General features: G+C 68.2%; 3 protein-coding genes across 4 annotated transcripts in view; 2 read left to right on the forward strand and 1 right to left on the reverse strand.

The window, feature by feature from the left end:
- Window positions 1-319: 319 nt before the first annotated feature.
- On the forward strand, window positions 320-4,001 carry MIOX (myo-inositol oxygenase). Its single transcript, XM_027669878.1, has 10 exons — window positions 320-393; window positions 1,571-1,633; window positions 1,937-2,017; window positions 2,435-2,597; window positions 2,678-2,745; window positions 2,837-2,946; window positions 3,051-3,118; window positions 3,387-3,436; window positions 3,548-3,660; window positions 3,766-4,001. Exons 1-10 carry the CDS (start codon window positions 376-378, stop codon window positions 3,872-3,874), a joined length of 843 nt encoding a protein of 280 aa, XP_027525679.1. The 5' UTR covers window positions 320-375; the 3' UTR covers window positions 3,875-4,001.
- A 97-nt stretch (window positions 4,002-4,098) lies between these two features.
- LMF2 (lipase maturation factor 2) lies at window positions 4,099-10,493 on the reverse strand. 2 transcript variants are annotated; one of them, XM_027669877.1, is made up of 13 exons: window positions 10,356-10,493; window positions 9,877-10,090; window positions 9,039-9,177; window positions 8,691-8,825; window positions 8,492-8,597; window positions 8,157-8,253; window positions 7,897-8,079; window positions 7,164-7,332; window positions 5,943-6,054; window positions 5,752-5,860; window positions 4,667-5,115; window positions 4,560-4,634; window positions 4,099-4,465 (listed from the first exon to the last, which is right to left on the reverse strand). In XM_027669877.1, exons 1-13 carry the CDS (start codon window positions 10,379-10,381, stop codon window positions 4,120-4,122), a joined length of 2,160 nt encoding a protein of 719 aa, XP_027525678.1. In that variant the 5' UTR covers window positions 10,382-10,493; the 3' UTR covers window positions 4,099-4,119. The 2 variants fall into 2 exon arrangements, with proteins under 2 accessions (XP_027525678.1, XP_027525677.1); XM_027669876.1 differs by having other exon boundaries at window positions 4,560-5,115.
- Window positions 10,494-13,367: 2,874 nt separating this feature from the next.
- The window catches only part of NCAPH2 (non-SMC condensin II complex subunit H2), a 13,510-nt gene continuing 13,464 nt past the window's right edge, over window positions 13,368-13,413 (forward strand). The window contains 1 exon segment of the mRNA XM_027669883.1: window positions 13,368-13,403. The gene's annotated coding sequence lies outside the window, so the exon portion shown is untranslated.

Genomic DNA, 13,413 nt, shown 5'->3' on the forward strand with positions numbered 1-13,413 from the left:
TGGCCCCCAGTCCCCCCCCAAGTGCCCCTTGGCCCCGGGGCCGCGGGGCCGGTTCCACTCCCCGTGTCCCCGGAGGTCACTCTGTGCCCCCACCGAGGGGTCACCGCGGGCAGCGGGGCCGGGGGGGCCCAGCCCGGGGGTCCCCGTGTCGGAGAGGGTGTCCCCAGCTCGGGGCCGGGCCGGGGGTCCCCCAGTGCCCCCTCCCCCGGGAGCTGCAGCCCCCCAGCCGGGCGCGGGGTCAAACATTAACCGGGGCGGGTTAACTGGTCACCGATTGTCCCCGCCGGGCCGGGCGGGGCCCCCCCGCGCCGCCCCCCAGCACAAAACCGGGGGTCCCGCGGCCACCCAGCAGCTTGTGAGCCCCCCCGAGCCACCATGAGGAGCCTCCAGGAGGTGAGTGCGGGCAGGGGGGGCCGGGGCCACTTACCTGGGGGGCAGGCACGGCTGTGTCACCCCACATTTGGGGTCAGCCCCAGCACCCCAAACCTGGGGGGCAGACACTGTGTCACCCCACATTTAGAGGGGGGACAGACCTACCTGTGTCACTCCAAATCTGGGGGGCAGACACAGTGTGTCACCCCCCATTTGGGGGTGGGACAGACCTACCTGTGTCACCCCAAATCTGGGGGGCAGAGGAGACCCCTCGGCGACATCCTCCCTGCAGTGGTGGTGTCACCCCATGAGGGACCTGCCCCATGGGAAAACCACCCCTAGGGGGTCCCAGTGCCATAGGGGACCACACCCAGGGGACACCACCCTGAGGGGGTCCCAGCCCAGGGGGACCCCAAGCAGGAGGGGGGTCCCACAACCACGGGGAGCTGCTCTCTCCCCACCAGGCAATGGTGGGGGGTCAGTGCCAGCCCTGGGGGGCTGCAGGGTCTGAGGGGGTCCAGCAGCACCCCTGGGGCTGTGCAGGGACCACCACAGGGTCCAGAGCTGCTGCCCTCACCCAGTGGCACCCTGGGCTGGAACCCACCTCGGGATCAGGGGCAGCACCCCTGGGTCCCCTCTGTGTCTTGGGGGAACAGTGTGTGACAGTGTGGGACACCGTGAGAGTGTGTGACAGTGTGTGACAGTGTGTGACAATGGGTGACAATGTGTGTGATAGCATGTGACAATGTGTGATTTTGTGTGACAATGTGACAGTGAGTGTGTGATAGTGTGTGACAATGTGTGACAATGTGTGTGATAACGTGTGACAATGTGTGACAATGTGAGTGTGTGACAGTGTGTGACAATGCGTGATTTTGTGGGATACTGTGACTCTGATGGTCTGTGGTAGTGTGTGACAGTGTGTGACACTGTGACAGTGTGTGACAGTGTGTGACACTGTGTGACACCGTGTGACCCTGTGACCCCGCACAGCACCAGGTGACCCCGTGTGTCCAGGTCTTCCCTCGGCGCCACTGTCCCCTTGTCCCTGACCGCCGGTCCCTGACCCCTTGTCCTGTCCCATGGTGCTGAGGCCAGAGGGCAGGATGGGACCCCTGAGTCCCCTCTGCCTGTCCCTGTCCCCTGTCCCTGGCTGGGGGAGAGGACAGGACCCCTGAGCCCCCCCGTCACCCCTCAGGGCCCCGACCCCTCTGAAGAGCCCAAACCCAGCAAGGACAAGTCCGAGTTCAGGAACTACACCGTGAGTCTGGGGGGTCCCAGGGGATCCCACGTGGGGAGGGGGGCTCGGGGGGGCCCCAAAACCGGGTGGGGTGTCAGGGGGGGCCTGCTTAAGGGTCCTGGGGGTCCTGTGGGTGCCAGGGGTCCCACGGTGAGTCCCTGCCTGTCCCCAGTGGCCACACTGGGGGTCCCACCCTGAGCTGGGAGCAGCTGGGGGAGCCCTGGGGGTCTCTGCCATGCCAGGCTGGGGTGGGGGGACACCGGGGGGCTCCCCCTGCTCCCCGGACCCCCCTGACCCCCCCGTGCCTCCCCCGCTGCCCCACAGGAGGGGAAGCTGATTGACCGCGTGTACCACACGTACCTGCTCATGCACACACACCAGACAGTGGACTTCGTCCGCAGGAAGGTGGGAGCCCCCCGCTCACCCTGTGTCCCCCTGTGTGCCCCGCTCACCCTGTGTCCCCCTCAGTCACCCTGTGTCCCCCGCTCACCCTGTGTCCCCCTGTGTCCCCCGCTCACCCTGTGTCCCCCTGTGTCCCCCCCTCACCCTGTGTCCCCCTCAGTCACCCTGTGTCCCCCCGCTCACCCTGTGTCCCCCTGGGTCACCCTGTGTCCCCCCTCAGTCACCCTGTGTCCCCCCAGGGCTGTCCTGTCCCCCCTGGGGTTCCCACAGCAGGGGGGTGTCACAGCCCTCCCACCCTGCACTCCAAATCCAGCCCCGGTGCCCCATCCCAGCCCGCTCGGGGGGACACTGAGGGGCACCCATGCGCCCCCCCGGGGGTCCGGGGGGTGCCTCGGTGTCCCCAAAGCCGGGTGTCCCCAGAGAGCCCAGTACGGGCCGTGCTCCCTGCGGAGGATGAGCGTGATGGAGGCGCTGGAGCTGCTGGACCAGCTGGTGGACGAGTCGGACCCCGACGTGGATTTCCCCAACTCCTTCCACGCCTTCCAGACGGCCGAGGGGATCCGCCGGGCACACCCCGACAAAGGTACGGCCACACCCCCCCTCTGTCCCCTGCCACCCCCGCAGGGTCCCGTCCCGGGGGGTGACGGACCCGCTCACCTCCAGATTGGTTCCACCTCGTGGGGCTCCTGCACGACCTGGGGAAGGTGCTGGTGCTCTTCGGGGAGCCCCAGGTGAGTGGGATGGTGGGGAGGGGGCAGGGGGGAGCCCCCCGTGTCGGGGGAATCCTCCGGGGGCCGTTGTGACGCCCGTGCCCCCCCGCAGTGGGCGGTGGTGGGGGACACCTTCCCCGTGGGCTGCAAGGTGCAGAGCTCGGTGGTCTATGGGGACTCCACCTTCCACGACAACCCCGACACCAAGGACCCCCGCTACAGGTGAGCCCGGGGGGGGGCTAGGGGTGGGGGGCTGCACCCCAGGGCCCGGCCGGGGTCCAGAGGGGGGGTCCAGCCCCTCACCCCCCACCCCGCTCCATCCCCAGCACCGAGTGTGGGATGTACCAACCTGGCTGTGGGCTGGAGAATGTCCTCATGTCCTGGGGCCACGATGGTGAGTCGGGGGGGCCGGGGGTGTCCCCTCCTCAGGGAAGGGGCCCCCACCCCCAAACGGGGCACTGACCCCCCAGAGGGGCCGTGCTGCCCCCCACACTGCCCCCTTTGCCGGGGGGTTGGAGTCCCTGGCGTGGGGCGGGGGCTGCAGCTCCTCGGGGGGAGCTGTGGCTTTCAGGGGGGGCTGTGGCTTTCAAGGGGGGCTGCCCCTCTCGGGGTGCCCCCCCGGTGTGGGTCCAGCCCCTCCCCACACGCCGCCCCCTCCCCAGAGTACATGTACCAAGTGATGAAGTTCAACAAGTTCGCCCTGCCCAAGGAGGTGAGCTCAGACCGGGGGGCACGTGGGGGGGACAGGGACCCCCCCTGTGGGGGTTCGGGGGTGCGGGGCAGGGCCCCCCAAACCCAGCTGGACGTCCCTGTGTCCCCCCAGGCCTTCTACATGATTCGCTTCCACTCCTTCTACCCCTGGCACGCGCACGGGGACTACGGGCACCTCTGCTCCGAGGAGGACCGGCGGATGCTGCCCTGGGTCCGGGAGCTCAAGTGCGTGCCCGGGGGGGCACTGGGGGCTCAGCTGAGCCCCCCGGAGCTGTGGGAGGTGGGGGGGATGGTGCACCCCCGGCCTGACCCCCCCTTGTGCTCCCACAGCAAGTTCGACCTGTACACCAAGCAGGAGGACCTGCCCGACGTGCAGCAGCTCCGCGGGTACTACCAGTCGCTCATCGACAAGTACTGCCCGGGGCAGCTCTGCTGGTGACCCCCAAACCTGCCAGGACCACCCTGCACCCCGCTGGGACCCCACCGGGCCCCTCACCCGCAGCAGCACCCAGCACCTCCCCCAGACCCCGCCGTGGGGGCTCCACAATAAACCTGCTTGTGCCGCACCCCCCGGGCCAGTCACCTCTCCCCTCTCACAGGGGGTCACCCCAGGCACGGGGGGGGCAGGACAGGAGCCCCCCAGATCCCAGGAGAGCCGTGGGGCTGGAATGTCAAAGGCTTTATTTAGAAAATTATAGGAAACCTCTGGACCTCTGAGTTTGGGGCTGAGCTGGGGGGGGGAAGCGCGGGATGGGTAGAGCCCACCGGGGTGGGGGGCACGGGGGGCAGCCACCCCAAAACTGCCCGGGGGGCACCTGAGGGGTTGGGCAGGGTGAGAGGAGGGTTGGCACTGCCCAAGCTGCTCCATCCTGCTGGCAAGGAGCCCCCCATCTGTGCTGAGCACCCCCAGCTGCATCGAACACCCCTGCCCTCGTGGGGCCTGGAGGGGTCCCCGGGCAGTGGGGAGGGGTCCCCAGCGCTCCCCAGGCCGCAGGGAGGGGTCCCCAAGGGGTCCCTGGGCAGTGGGGAGGGGTCCCCAGCAGTCCCCAGGTCACAGGGAGGGGTCCCCAAGGGGTCCCTGGGCAGTGGGGAGGGGTCCCCAGCGGTCCCCAGGCTGCAGGGAGGGGTCCCCAAGGGGTCCCTGGGCAGTGGGGAGGGGTCCCCAGCAGTCCCCAGGCCGCAGGGAGGGGTCCCCAAGGGGTCCCTGGGCAGTGGGGAGGGGTCCCCAAGGCAGTGGGGAGGGTCCCCCTGCATGGCCACACCGTGCTGAAGGCACTGGCAGGGGGAACACCGGGAGCCCCCCGGGGTGGGGCCCCACTGACACCCCCCCCCCCAGGGCCCCCCCCCCCGGGGCTGGCACACGGGCGGGGGGCTGCGGGTGCTACTTCTTCTTCTTGGGGCCGGGCCGCCCCTCCCCGTGGCCCTCGCCCCCCGCCCGGCCCCGCCCCTCTCCCCGCACCCCATTGCGCTCCCCCCGCTCCCCCCGGGCCTTGTGGCGGGCGGGGGGGGGGGCCCCCCCCGTGCCCGGGGGCCCAGGGCCCGCAGCACCCCCACGGTGGCGGCCACCAGGTAGAGGGTCCAGAGCACGGCGGGGCCCGAGAAGGGCCGGGCCAGGCCCCGAACCCAGCCCAGGAGCCACGGCAGGGCCGCCTCCGACCGGCGCCGCACGGGGGGCTTGTCCTGCCGGGAGACGGGGGGGTCAGGGCCAGGGAATGTGGGAAGGGGCCAGGCAAGGGGTCAGGGAGGGAGGTAGGGGGGTCAGGGGTGAGGGAGAGCGGTTGGGGGTGAGGGAAGGGGGTGGGAGGGGGTCAGGGGTGAGGGAAGGGGGGGTCAGGGGCCAAGAAGGGGGATCAAGGTTAGGGAAGGGTGTTGGGGGTGATGGAAGGAGGTCAAGGGGTGTCAGGGGCAAAGGAAGGGATGGGGAGGACAAAGGGAAAGAGAAGGGGAGTTGGAGTCAGGGAGAGAGAGAGAGATGAGGGATGGGTTGGGGGCCTGGGAAGGTGAGGAAAGGGGGCTCAGGGGCCATAGAGAAGGTCAGGAGCAAGGCAGGGGCATCAGGGGTGAGGAAAGGGGGCTCAGGGGCCAGGAAGGGGGGTCAGGGGTGAAGCAGGGGGGTCAGGGGCCAGGTGGGGGGATGAAGGAAGGGGGTCAGGGGCCAGGAAGGGAGCTCAGGGGTCAGGGAAGGGTGATCGGGGGTGTTGAAGGAAGGGAGTTCAGGGCCCAGGAATGGGGTTCAGGATCAAGGCAGGGGGATCAGGGGCATGGAAGGAAGGGGGTCAGGGCCCAGGGAGGGGGTGCAAGGCCCCCCACACCCACCTTGAGGCCGTGCTGGCTGAGCAGGCTCTCCAGCGTGGGGTCTCCCAAGGACACAGTGGGGAAGAACTCCTGGACGTGCTGCCGCCTCCACCACGGCGCCGGGCCCGGGCTGGGGAGGGGCAGCTCAGCTGAGCCCCCACATCCCACCCCCGGCGGGGGTTTGGGGTGCAGGGGGCCCCGTCCCCGCTCACCTGCCCTCCGAGGGGCCCGTGAACCAGTACTTGTAGAGCTGGGCCCGCAGGAAGGTGGGCGGGCGGGCGCTGAACGGGTACCGGGACTCGTCCACCTGCACCAGCCGGATCACTGCCGGACAACCGAAACACTGGCACCCAAAACTGCTGCAGGGGGACACCCCGAACCACCACAGGGACACCCCGAACCACCAAAAGAGAGACAACCCTGAACCTCCATGGGGATGCCCTGAAATGCTGCAGGGGACACTCTGAACTGCCATGGGGACGCCCTGAAATGCTGCAGGGGGACACCCTGAACTGCCATGGGGATATCCTGAAATGCTGCAGGGGACACTCTGAACTGCCATGGGGATATCCTGAGATTCTGCAAGGGGACACCCTGAACTGCCATGGGGACGCCCTGAAATGCTGCAAGGGACACTCTGAACTGCCATGGGGATATCCTGAAATGCTGCAGGGGGACACCCCAACACGCTGCAGGACACCCCGACTGCCACAGGGCCACTCCAAACTGCTGGGACACCCAAAACCACTGCAGGGACACCCCAAACTGCCACAGGGACACCCCAAACTGCTGGGACACCCAAAACCACTGTGGGAACACCCAAAACTGCCACAGGGACACCCCAAACTGCTGGGACACCCCAAACTGCTACAAGGACACCCAAAAACACTGCAGCAACACCTCAAACTGCTACAGGGACATCCCAAACTGCTGGGACACCCAAAAACACTGCAGCAACACCCCAAACTGCCTCAGGGACACCCCAACTGCCACAGGGACACCCCAAACTACTGCAGGGACACCTAAAACCACTGCAGGGACACCCCCAACTGCTGGGACACACAAAATCACTGTGGGGACACCCCAAACTGCCACAAGGACACCCAAAACTGCCACAGGGACACCCCAAACTACTGCAGGGACACCGCAAACTGCTGCAGGGACACCCAAAATGAACTGCAAGGACAACCCAAAATGCCACAGGGACACCCCAAACTGCTGCAGGGACACCCCAAAATGCCACAGGGACACCCCAAACTGCTGCTGCGGGGGGACATCCCAAACCACTGCAGGGACACACCCCGAAGTGCTGCAGGGCGACAACCCCAAAGCCCACTGTGGGGACACCCCGATCACCACGGGGATGCCCCAATCCATCCCCAGAGCCCCCCAAGCCCCCCGCCCTGTGCCCTCTGTGCCCCCCTTGCCCTCACCGTCACGCTGGCCCTGCAGCAGCCGCAGCACCAGGGCGCTGAACCAGGGGCTGCTGTGGTGGTGCCCCAGGGCAGCGAACCACAGCTGCCAGTCCAGGCGGGGCTGGTGCGGGGCCACCATGGCCGGGGCCACGCTCACATTCCCGGGCTTGTACATGAACTCGATCTCCTGTGGGATGGCAGCGGCTGGCACCGGGATCTGGAGCCCCCCTGCCCACCCCGAGGGTCACCAGTGCCCACCCCGGGGGCTCCAGAGGGGAACGAGCCTGTGGGAAGCTTCCAGGGGAAGGTGGCCCATGGCACGGGGGTGGAACTGGGTGGTCTGTAAGGTCCTTTCCCACCCAAACATCCCGGGATTCTGGGGCAGGGACACCTCACAGCCCCGGGCAGCATTCCAGGGGGAAATGGGGGAATGTGGGAAAGGGTGGCAGGAAAACCGCCCGGCGGGAAAAGGACCTGGGGGTGGCTCCAAAACCAGGAAACAAGTGACAGGACAAGAGGAAACAGCCTCAAACTGTGCCAGGGGAGGTTGAGGTTGGATATCGGGAACATTCCTTCCCAGAAGGGACTGTCAGACATGGGAAGGGGCTGCCCAGGGCAGTGGTGGGGTCACCATCCCTGGAGGGATTGAAAAGCCACGTGGATGTGGCACTTGGGGACACGGGTCAGCGGTGGCCTTGGCAGTGCTGGGGGACGGTTTGGTTCCCACCCCCTGTGCCCACCCCACACTCACCGTCCAGCTGTGCCCATCGTAGCTGCCCTCCAGCACCACCTCGGGCCGCCCCCCGACCCCCGTCATCCTGCGGAACAGCCCGTAGGAATTCACCACCTGGAACCGCTCCACCGCCCCGAACAGCCGGTGGATGCCAGGCCACAGCTTCCCGTTGGACTCGTGCTCAATGTAGGTGAAGGGCACCTGGCAGGGGCAGGAGGGGTCTGTCACCGTGGCCCGAGGGGGTCCCCTGGAGCCCCCCGACCCCCCTGACCCCTCACCAGGCTGACGGCGAACAAGCTGACGGTGGCCGTGGCCATGATGGCCCACTGGAGGGTGGCCCAGAGCTTCCAGAAGCATCCACGGACACAGGCACAGCTGGGGGGGAGAGATGGGGCATTAAGGGGACAAAGAGGCACCACCCCCCAGTTTGGGGGGGCTCCAGCTGTGAGCTGAGGGGTTCAGAGCCTCCCCCATGCTGTGCTTGACTGCTCCAACACTCCCAACTCCCGGAGCTGCATCACCCCCTTCCCAGTTCCCAGAGCCACCCCCCAGCTCCCCCAGCACCCAGGGGTCCCCCACACCCTGGGGGTCCCCTGTGCTCCCTGGCACCCACCGGTACATGGCGAGCAGGATCTCCCAGGACAGGGACAGGAAGGCCACCCCCACCAGCGGCAGCGTCACCGTCCGCAGCCACGTCGTGAACTCGTGGTAGGTGAAGGCTGGAGCCAAGGGAAAGCCGTGGCATCAGGGAGGGGCTTCTCCAGCCCCCCAGGGTGGGGGCTGAGGGGTCAGCAGCCCCCCCCTGGACGTACCCACTTTGGAGTCCAGCAGCTTCTTGTCCCAGTTGATCTCCAGGCCGAAGTACTGCACGGTCCAGTAGAGCAGGAGCCCGTAGGTGTTGAGCTCCAGCAGCGTGGCCAGCACAGAGCCCAGGCTGGGGGGCCAGGCTGGGAGGGTTGGGGGGCTCAGAGCTGGGCTGGGAACCCCCCCAACCCCCCTGAGCCCTCCCAGGGTCTCCCATGGCCGCAGCCCCCCACCCTGGGGGTGGGGAGGGGCTGTGCTGGCAGCAGTTCCCACAGTGGAGCCACAACGTCCCCTGTCCCCTCCCCACCCCAGAAACGACCTGCTCCCCCCAAACTGGGGGTCCTGGGGGGTCTCACCGCTGCCCTGCCGCTTCTTGGGGCGCCCCAGCCAGCGCCCCACGTGCTCCTCGTCCAGCAGGGAGAAGGCCAGGACGATGGTGAGCGCGTTGAAGAAGTTGTAGTTACCCGTGAGGATGATGAGCACCTGCAGCAGGACCTGGGGGGGAGCAGGGACAGGGTGGGGGGGGTCACAGGGCTGGGGGGGCACGGGGCTGGGGGGGTAAAGAACACAGGGCACCCCACCAGCACCACCAACCCATCTCCCAGTGACAGCAGAGCGAGGAGCCGACCCCCAGCCTCTGGGGAGACCCCCTGGGCACCCCCCAGCATGAGAGGGGGGTTGGGGGGGGGTCACAGGGGGTCATGGAGACAGAGGGCAGAGGACACTGGACATCCCTCCAGCAGCAGCATGGCCACCCTGGGTCCTGGTGCCCACAGAGCAAGGAGCCACCCCCCTGCCTGAGGGGAGTCCCCCTGGAGACACCCCCGCATGAGGAGGGGCTCAAGGGGGTCACAGGGCTGGGGGGCAGAGGACACTGGGCACCCCAACACCACCAGCAGCAGCATGGCCACCCCATGCCCCAGTGCCCACAGAGCGAGGAGCCACCCCCCAGCCCCTGAGGAGCCCCCCCAGGACCCCCCAGCACGAGGTGTGGTATAAGGGGGTCCTGGGGGTCACAGAGTTGAGGGGGTCATGGGGCCGGAGAGCAGAGGGCACCGGGCACCACCCCCTCCACCATCAGTGGCACAACCACTCCCTCTCCCAGCACCCCCACAGCCAGGAGCCCACCCCGAGCCCCGGTGAGCCCCTCTGTGCCCCCCCCGCCCCGGGGGTCCCTCCGTGCCCCCTCCCCACCTGGCAGTAGAAGGCGAAGAGGCGCAGGCGGCGCAGGGGCGCGAAGAAGAGCACGGGCACGGCCACCTCGATGACGTAGGTGGCCACCACGCTGAGCTTCTGGAACCACACGGGCAGCTGGTGGGCGAGCCAGGCCCCCGGCGTGGGGATGCACTGCGTCTCGTAGTGGTACGTCAGCGCTGGGGGCACGGGGGGCTCAGGGCAGGGGCGGCCCCCACGGAGCAGGGCCCAGCTCCCCAGAGCACAGGGCTGCCATCCCCTCGAGTGTGGGGGCATGGCTGTGCCCCCCCAGACCTGCAGCCCCTCACCTGTGAGCCCCCCAAACCCAGCCCCTCACCTGTGAGCACCCCACAAACCCACCCCACTGACCTGTGAGCCTCCCAAACCCACCCCTCTCACTTGTGAGCCCCCCTCACCTGTGAGCCCCCAAACCCACCCCACCTCACCTGAGCCCCCCAAACCCACCCCTCCCACTTGTGAGCCCCCCGGACCCCGAGGCGAACATGAGGCGGAAGAGGAGCCACCGCACCCCCCCAGAAGGTGACGGGGTCGTGGGGTCTCCAGGAGGGGGACCCCCCCCTCAGCAGGCGCAGGGGGGCCACGAGCACGGCCAGGAACCCCGTTTCCAGCAGCAGGCTGTCCCTGGGGGTGGGAGGACAGAGCTGAACCCCCCAGTGCCACACACCCCTCAGGGCCTGCCCTGCTCCCCTCGGGGGACACAGATCCCCCCACACATGGGGCTGGGGACCCCAGCTCGTTGTGCCCCCTATCCCACTGTGCCCCCTGGCCCTGGCCCCCAGGACCCCCATATCGCCCCCGATCCCAAGAGCCCCCCACACCCCCTGCCCTGGTCCCCAGAGCCCCTGTCCTGCCAAGCCCCCATCCCTGTCCCCAGAGCCCCCACCACCACTATGCCCCTTGCCCTGCTCCCCAAAGCCCCTGTCCTGCTCTGCCCCCCCACTGTGACCCCTTGTGCCCCCTGTCCAGCACCCAGAGCCCCCATCCTGCTGTGCCCCCCACCCTGGGGGCTGCAGGGGGTGCAGGACATCTCCCCCAGCTCCGAGCCCCCCACAGCCCCCCCAAAGGGCCCAAGGGGGGGGGTCTGACTCACCACTGGAAGTACAGGAAGACCTGTCCCACCTGTGGAGAGGGAGTGGGGGGTGAGTGGGGCAGGTTTGACCCCCAGACCCTTCCTCACATGGAGAGTGGTGGGCACAGACCCCCCCTCCCGTCCTCCCCCCAGCTCCTTTCCCAGCACGGGGCTCCAGGCCAATCCCAAGGAGCTGTGGGAACAGCAGCACTGGGATCACAGCCCGGGAATGCTCCGGGGGGGGGGAGGGGAAGGGGGGTGTCCCGGGGGGTCATTCCACACTGGGTGTGTTCCCTGCCCACAGCCCGGCCCGGGGGAGGAGCAGGGATGTGCTTCCAGGGATGTGCTTCCAGGGATGTGCTTCCAGCATTGCCCTAAAAGGGAGTGAGGAGGGAACGGGTGGGAACAGCCAGAGCCACACTGGGATACACAATTCCAAGGGGTGGGAGCTGCTCCCTGGGGTGACAGCCCCCACCCCGGGAGGTGACGATTCCCTGCCCCAGGGGGGGAATGACCAAACATGGGTGATTTATCCCTCTGTAATTCCCTGGTTCCAGAGGGAAGATAAACCCTCCTCCTCCCCCCACAGCAGCCAGCTCTGACTCACTGGAGCTCCCGGGGCGGCAGGAGGGAGGATTCATGGAATCATGGAATGGTTTGGGTGGTAAGAGACCTTAAATCCCATCCCATTCCAAACCCCTGCCATGGGCAGGGATATCTTTTACCAGATCAGGTAGCTCCAAGCCCTGTCCAACGTGGCCCGGAGCTGGAGAGGGACTTGGGACAAGGGATAGAGGGACAGGACACAGGGAATGGCTTCCCAGCGCCAGAGGGCAGAGATAGATGGGATATGGGGAAGGAATTGCTGGCTGGGAGGGTGGGGAAGGGCTGGAATGAATCTCCCAGAGAAGCTGTGGCTCCCTCTGGATCCCTGGGAGTGTCCAAGGCCAGGCTGGAGCAACCTGAGCCAGTGGAAGGTGTCCCTGCCCCTGGGGGCTGGATTGGGATGGGATTTAAAGTCCCTTCCCGCCCAAACCATTCCCTGATTCCCCGACTGTATCTCCCAACCCCTTCCCCAGCTCCACGAGGGAATCTGAGCACTCCAGGAGCTCACAGGACGGTGCCACCCCCCTCCAGGGACCCCCCCAGCCCCTCACCTGGTAGAGGGACAGGTAGAGCACCCGGAGCAGGGCGAAGACCAGGCAATCCCGCATGGAATCGCACAGCAGGGCTCCGAAGGACGCCAGGATCCCCACCAGGCACAGCAGCTCCATGCCCTGCTCCGTGTCCAGCCCCAGCCGCGGGCTGAGCCACAGCAGGGTGGGGGAATCCCGGAGCTGCTCCCACAGCCCCTTCCCGCTGAGCCGCAGCACCCTGCGGGCCGGCAGGATCCCCTCCCTGCCGTACAGGCCTGGAATGGGAACGGCAGTCAGGCATTCCCAGGAAAACGGGGGCAGCACGGCCGGGAGCCCCCCAGGCAGCACCTCGGCCTCATCCCTGCGGCAGCTCGTGCTGACTGGGGGGCTCCAGGCTGTCCCCATCCCAGCTTCCCAGTTGGAACTGGGAGCCAGTGGGAAGAGCCCAGGTGCAGCCCAGGAGCTGCCACATCCAGCCCGGCCACGTGGATGGGGTGTGGGCAGGGGGTTGGGGGGCCCAGGGGGGAGTTGGGGGGCTCAGAGGGGGCCCGAGCACCCCCTGGACCCCTGGGGAGGGTGGAGGGGACAGAGGAGCTGCTCCCAGTATTCCCGGTCTTCCCAGTAAGGGACAGATCAGGTTATGGGGAGGGAAACGGGATGGCAGGGGCGGCCCTGCGGCCCCGGGGGGGTCTGTCAGCCCCATCCCGGCTCTGTCCCGGCTCCACCGGCCCCGTTCCAGCTTTATCCCAACTCCACCAGTCCCACTCCCGACTCCACTGGTCACGTCCCGGCTCTACTGCTCCCACTCCCAGCTCCATCCCAGTTCTACTGGCCCCGTTCCAGCTCCATCCCGGCTGCATCCCAGTTCTACCTGCCCCATGCCAGCTCTATCCCGGTTCTACCGGACCCGTCCCGGCTCCATCCCGGTTCTACCAGACCCGTCCCAGCTCCGTCCTGGCTCTGTCATGAGCTCTGTCCTGGCTCTGTCCGCCCCCATCCCGGCTCCACCGGCCACGTCCCCGGCCCCATCCCGACCCCGTCCCGGCCGCCCCAGCCCCATCCCGGCCCTGCCCGGCCCTCCCCCGCGGCCCCCGGCTGTCCCTCGCCCCGCGGTACCGGGGATCTGCACGTAGAGGGAGCCGAAAGCGGCCACATAGACGGCGGCCAGCCCGGCCAGGAACAGCGCCCGCGGCCGCGCCGCCTCCGCCATGGCGGCCCCCCTGAGCCCCCCGCGGCGCGCGCCGATGACGTCACGGCGCGGCGCGCGCGGGAAACGCGAACATGGCGGCGGGGAGCGAGCGGTGAGGGGGG

Source organism: Corapipo altera, unplaced genomic scaffold (assembly GCF_003945725.1).
Source record: "Corapipo altera isolate COAL_440 unplaced genomic scaffold, ASM394572v1 291, whole genome shotgun sequence".
In the NCBI taxonomy this organism is placed as follows: Eukaryota; Metazoa; Chordata; class Aves; order Passeriformes; family Pipridae; genus Corapipo; species Corapipo altera.

Coding starts and splice junctions, on each gene's coding strand:
- MIOX (XM_027669878.1), top strand. Junction 2,598..2,677: donor CCGGGCACACCCCGACAAAG/GTACGGCCACAC, acceptor GCTCACCTCCAG/ATTGGTTCCACCTCGTGGGG. Junction 3,661..3,765: donor CCCTGGGTCCGGGAGCTCAA/GTGCGTGCCCGG, acceptor GTGCTCCCACAG/CAAGTTCGACCTGTACACCA.
- LMF2 (XM_027669876.1), bottom strand. CDS start 10,381: ATGTTCGCCTCGGGGTCCGGGGGGCT. Junction 8,080..8,156: donor GCTTGTTCGCCGTCAGCCTG/GTGAGGGGTCAG, acceptor TGCCCCTGCCAG/GTGCCCTTCACCTACATTGA. Junction 5,116..5,751: donor TCAGCCAGCACGGCCTCAAG/GTGGGTGTGGGG, acceptor GTCTCCCGGCAG/GACAAGCCCCCCGTGCGGCG.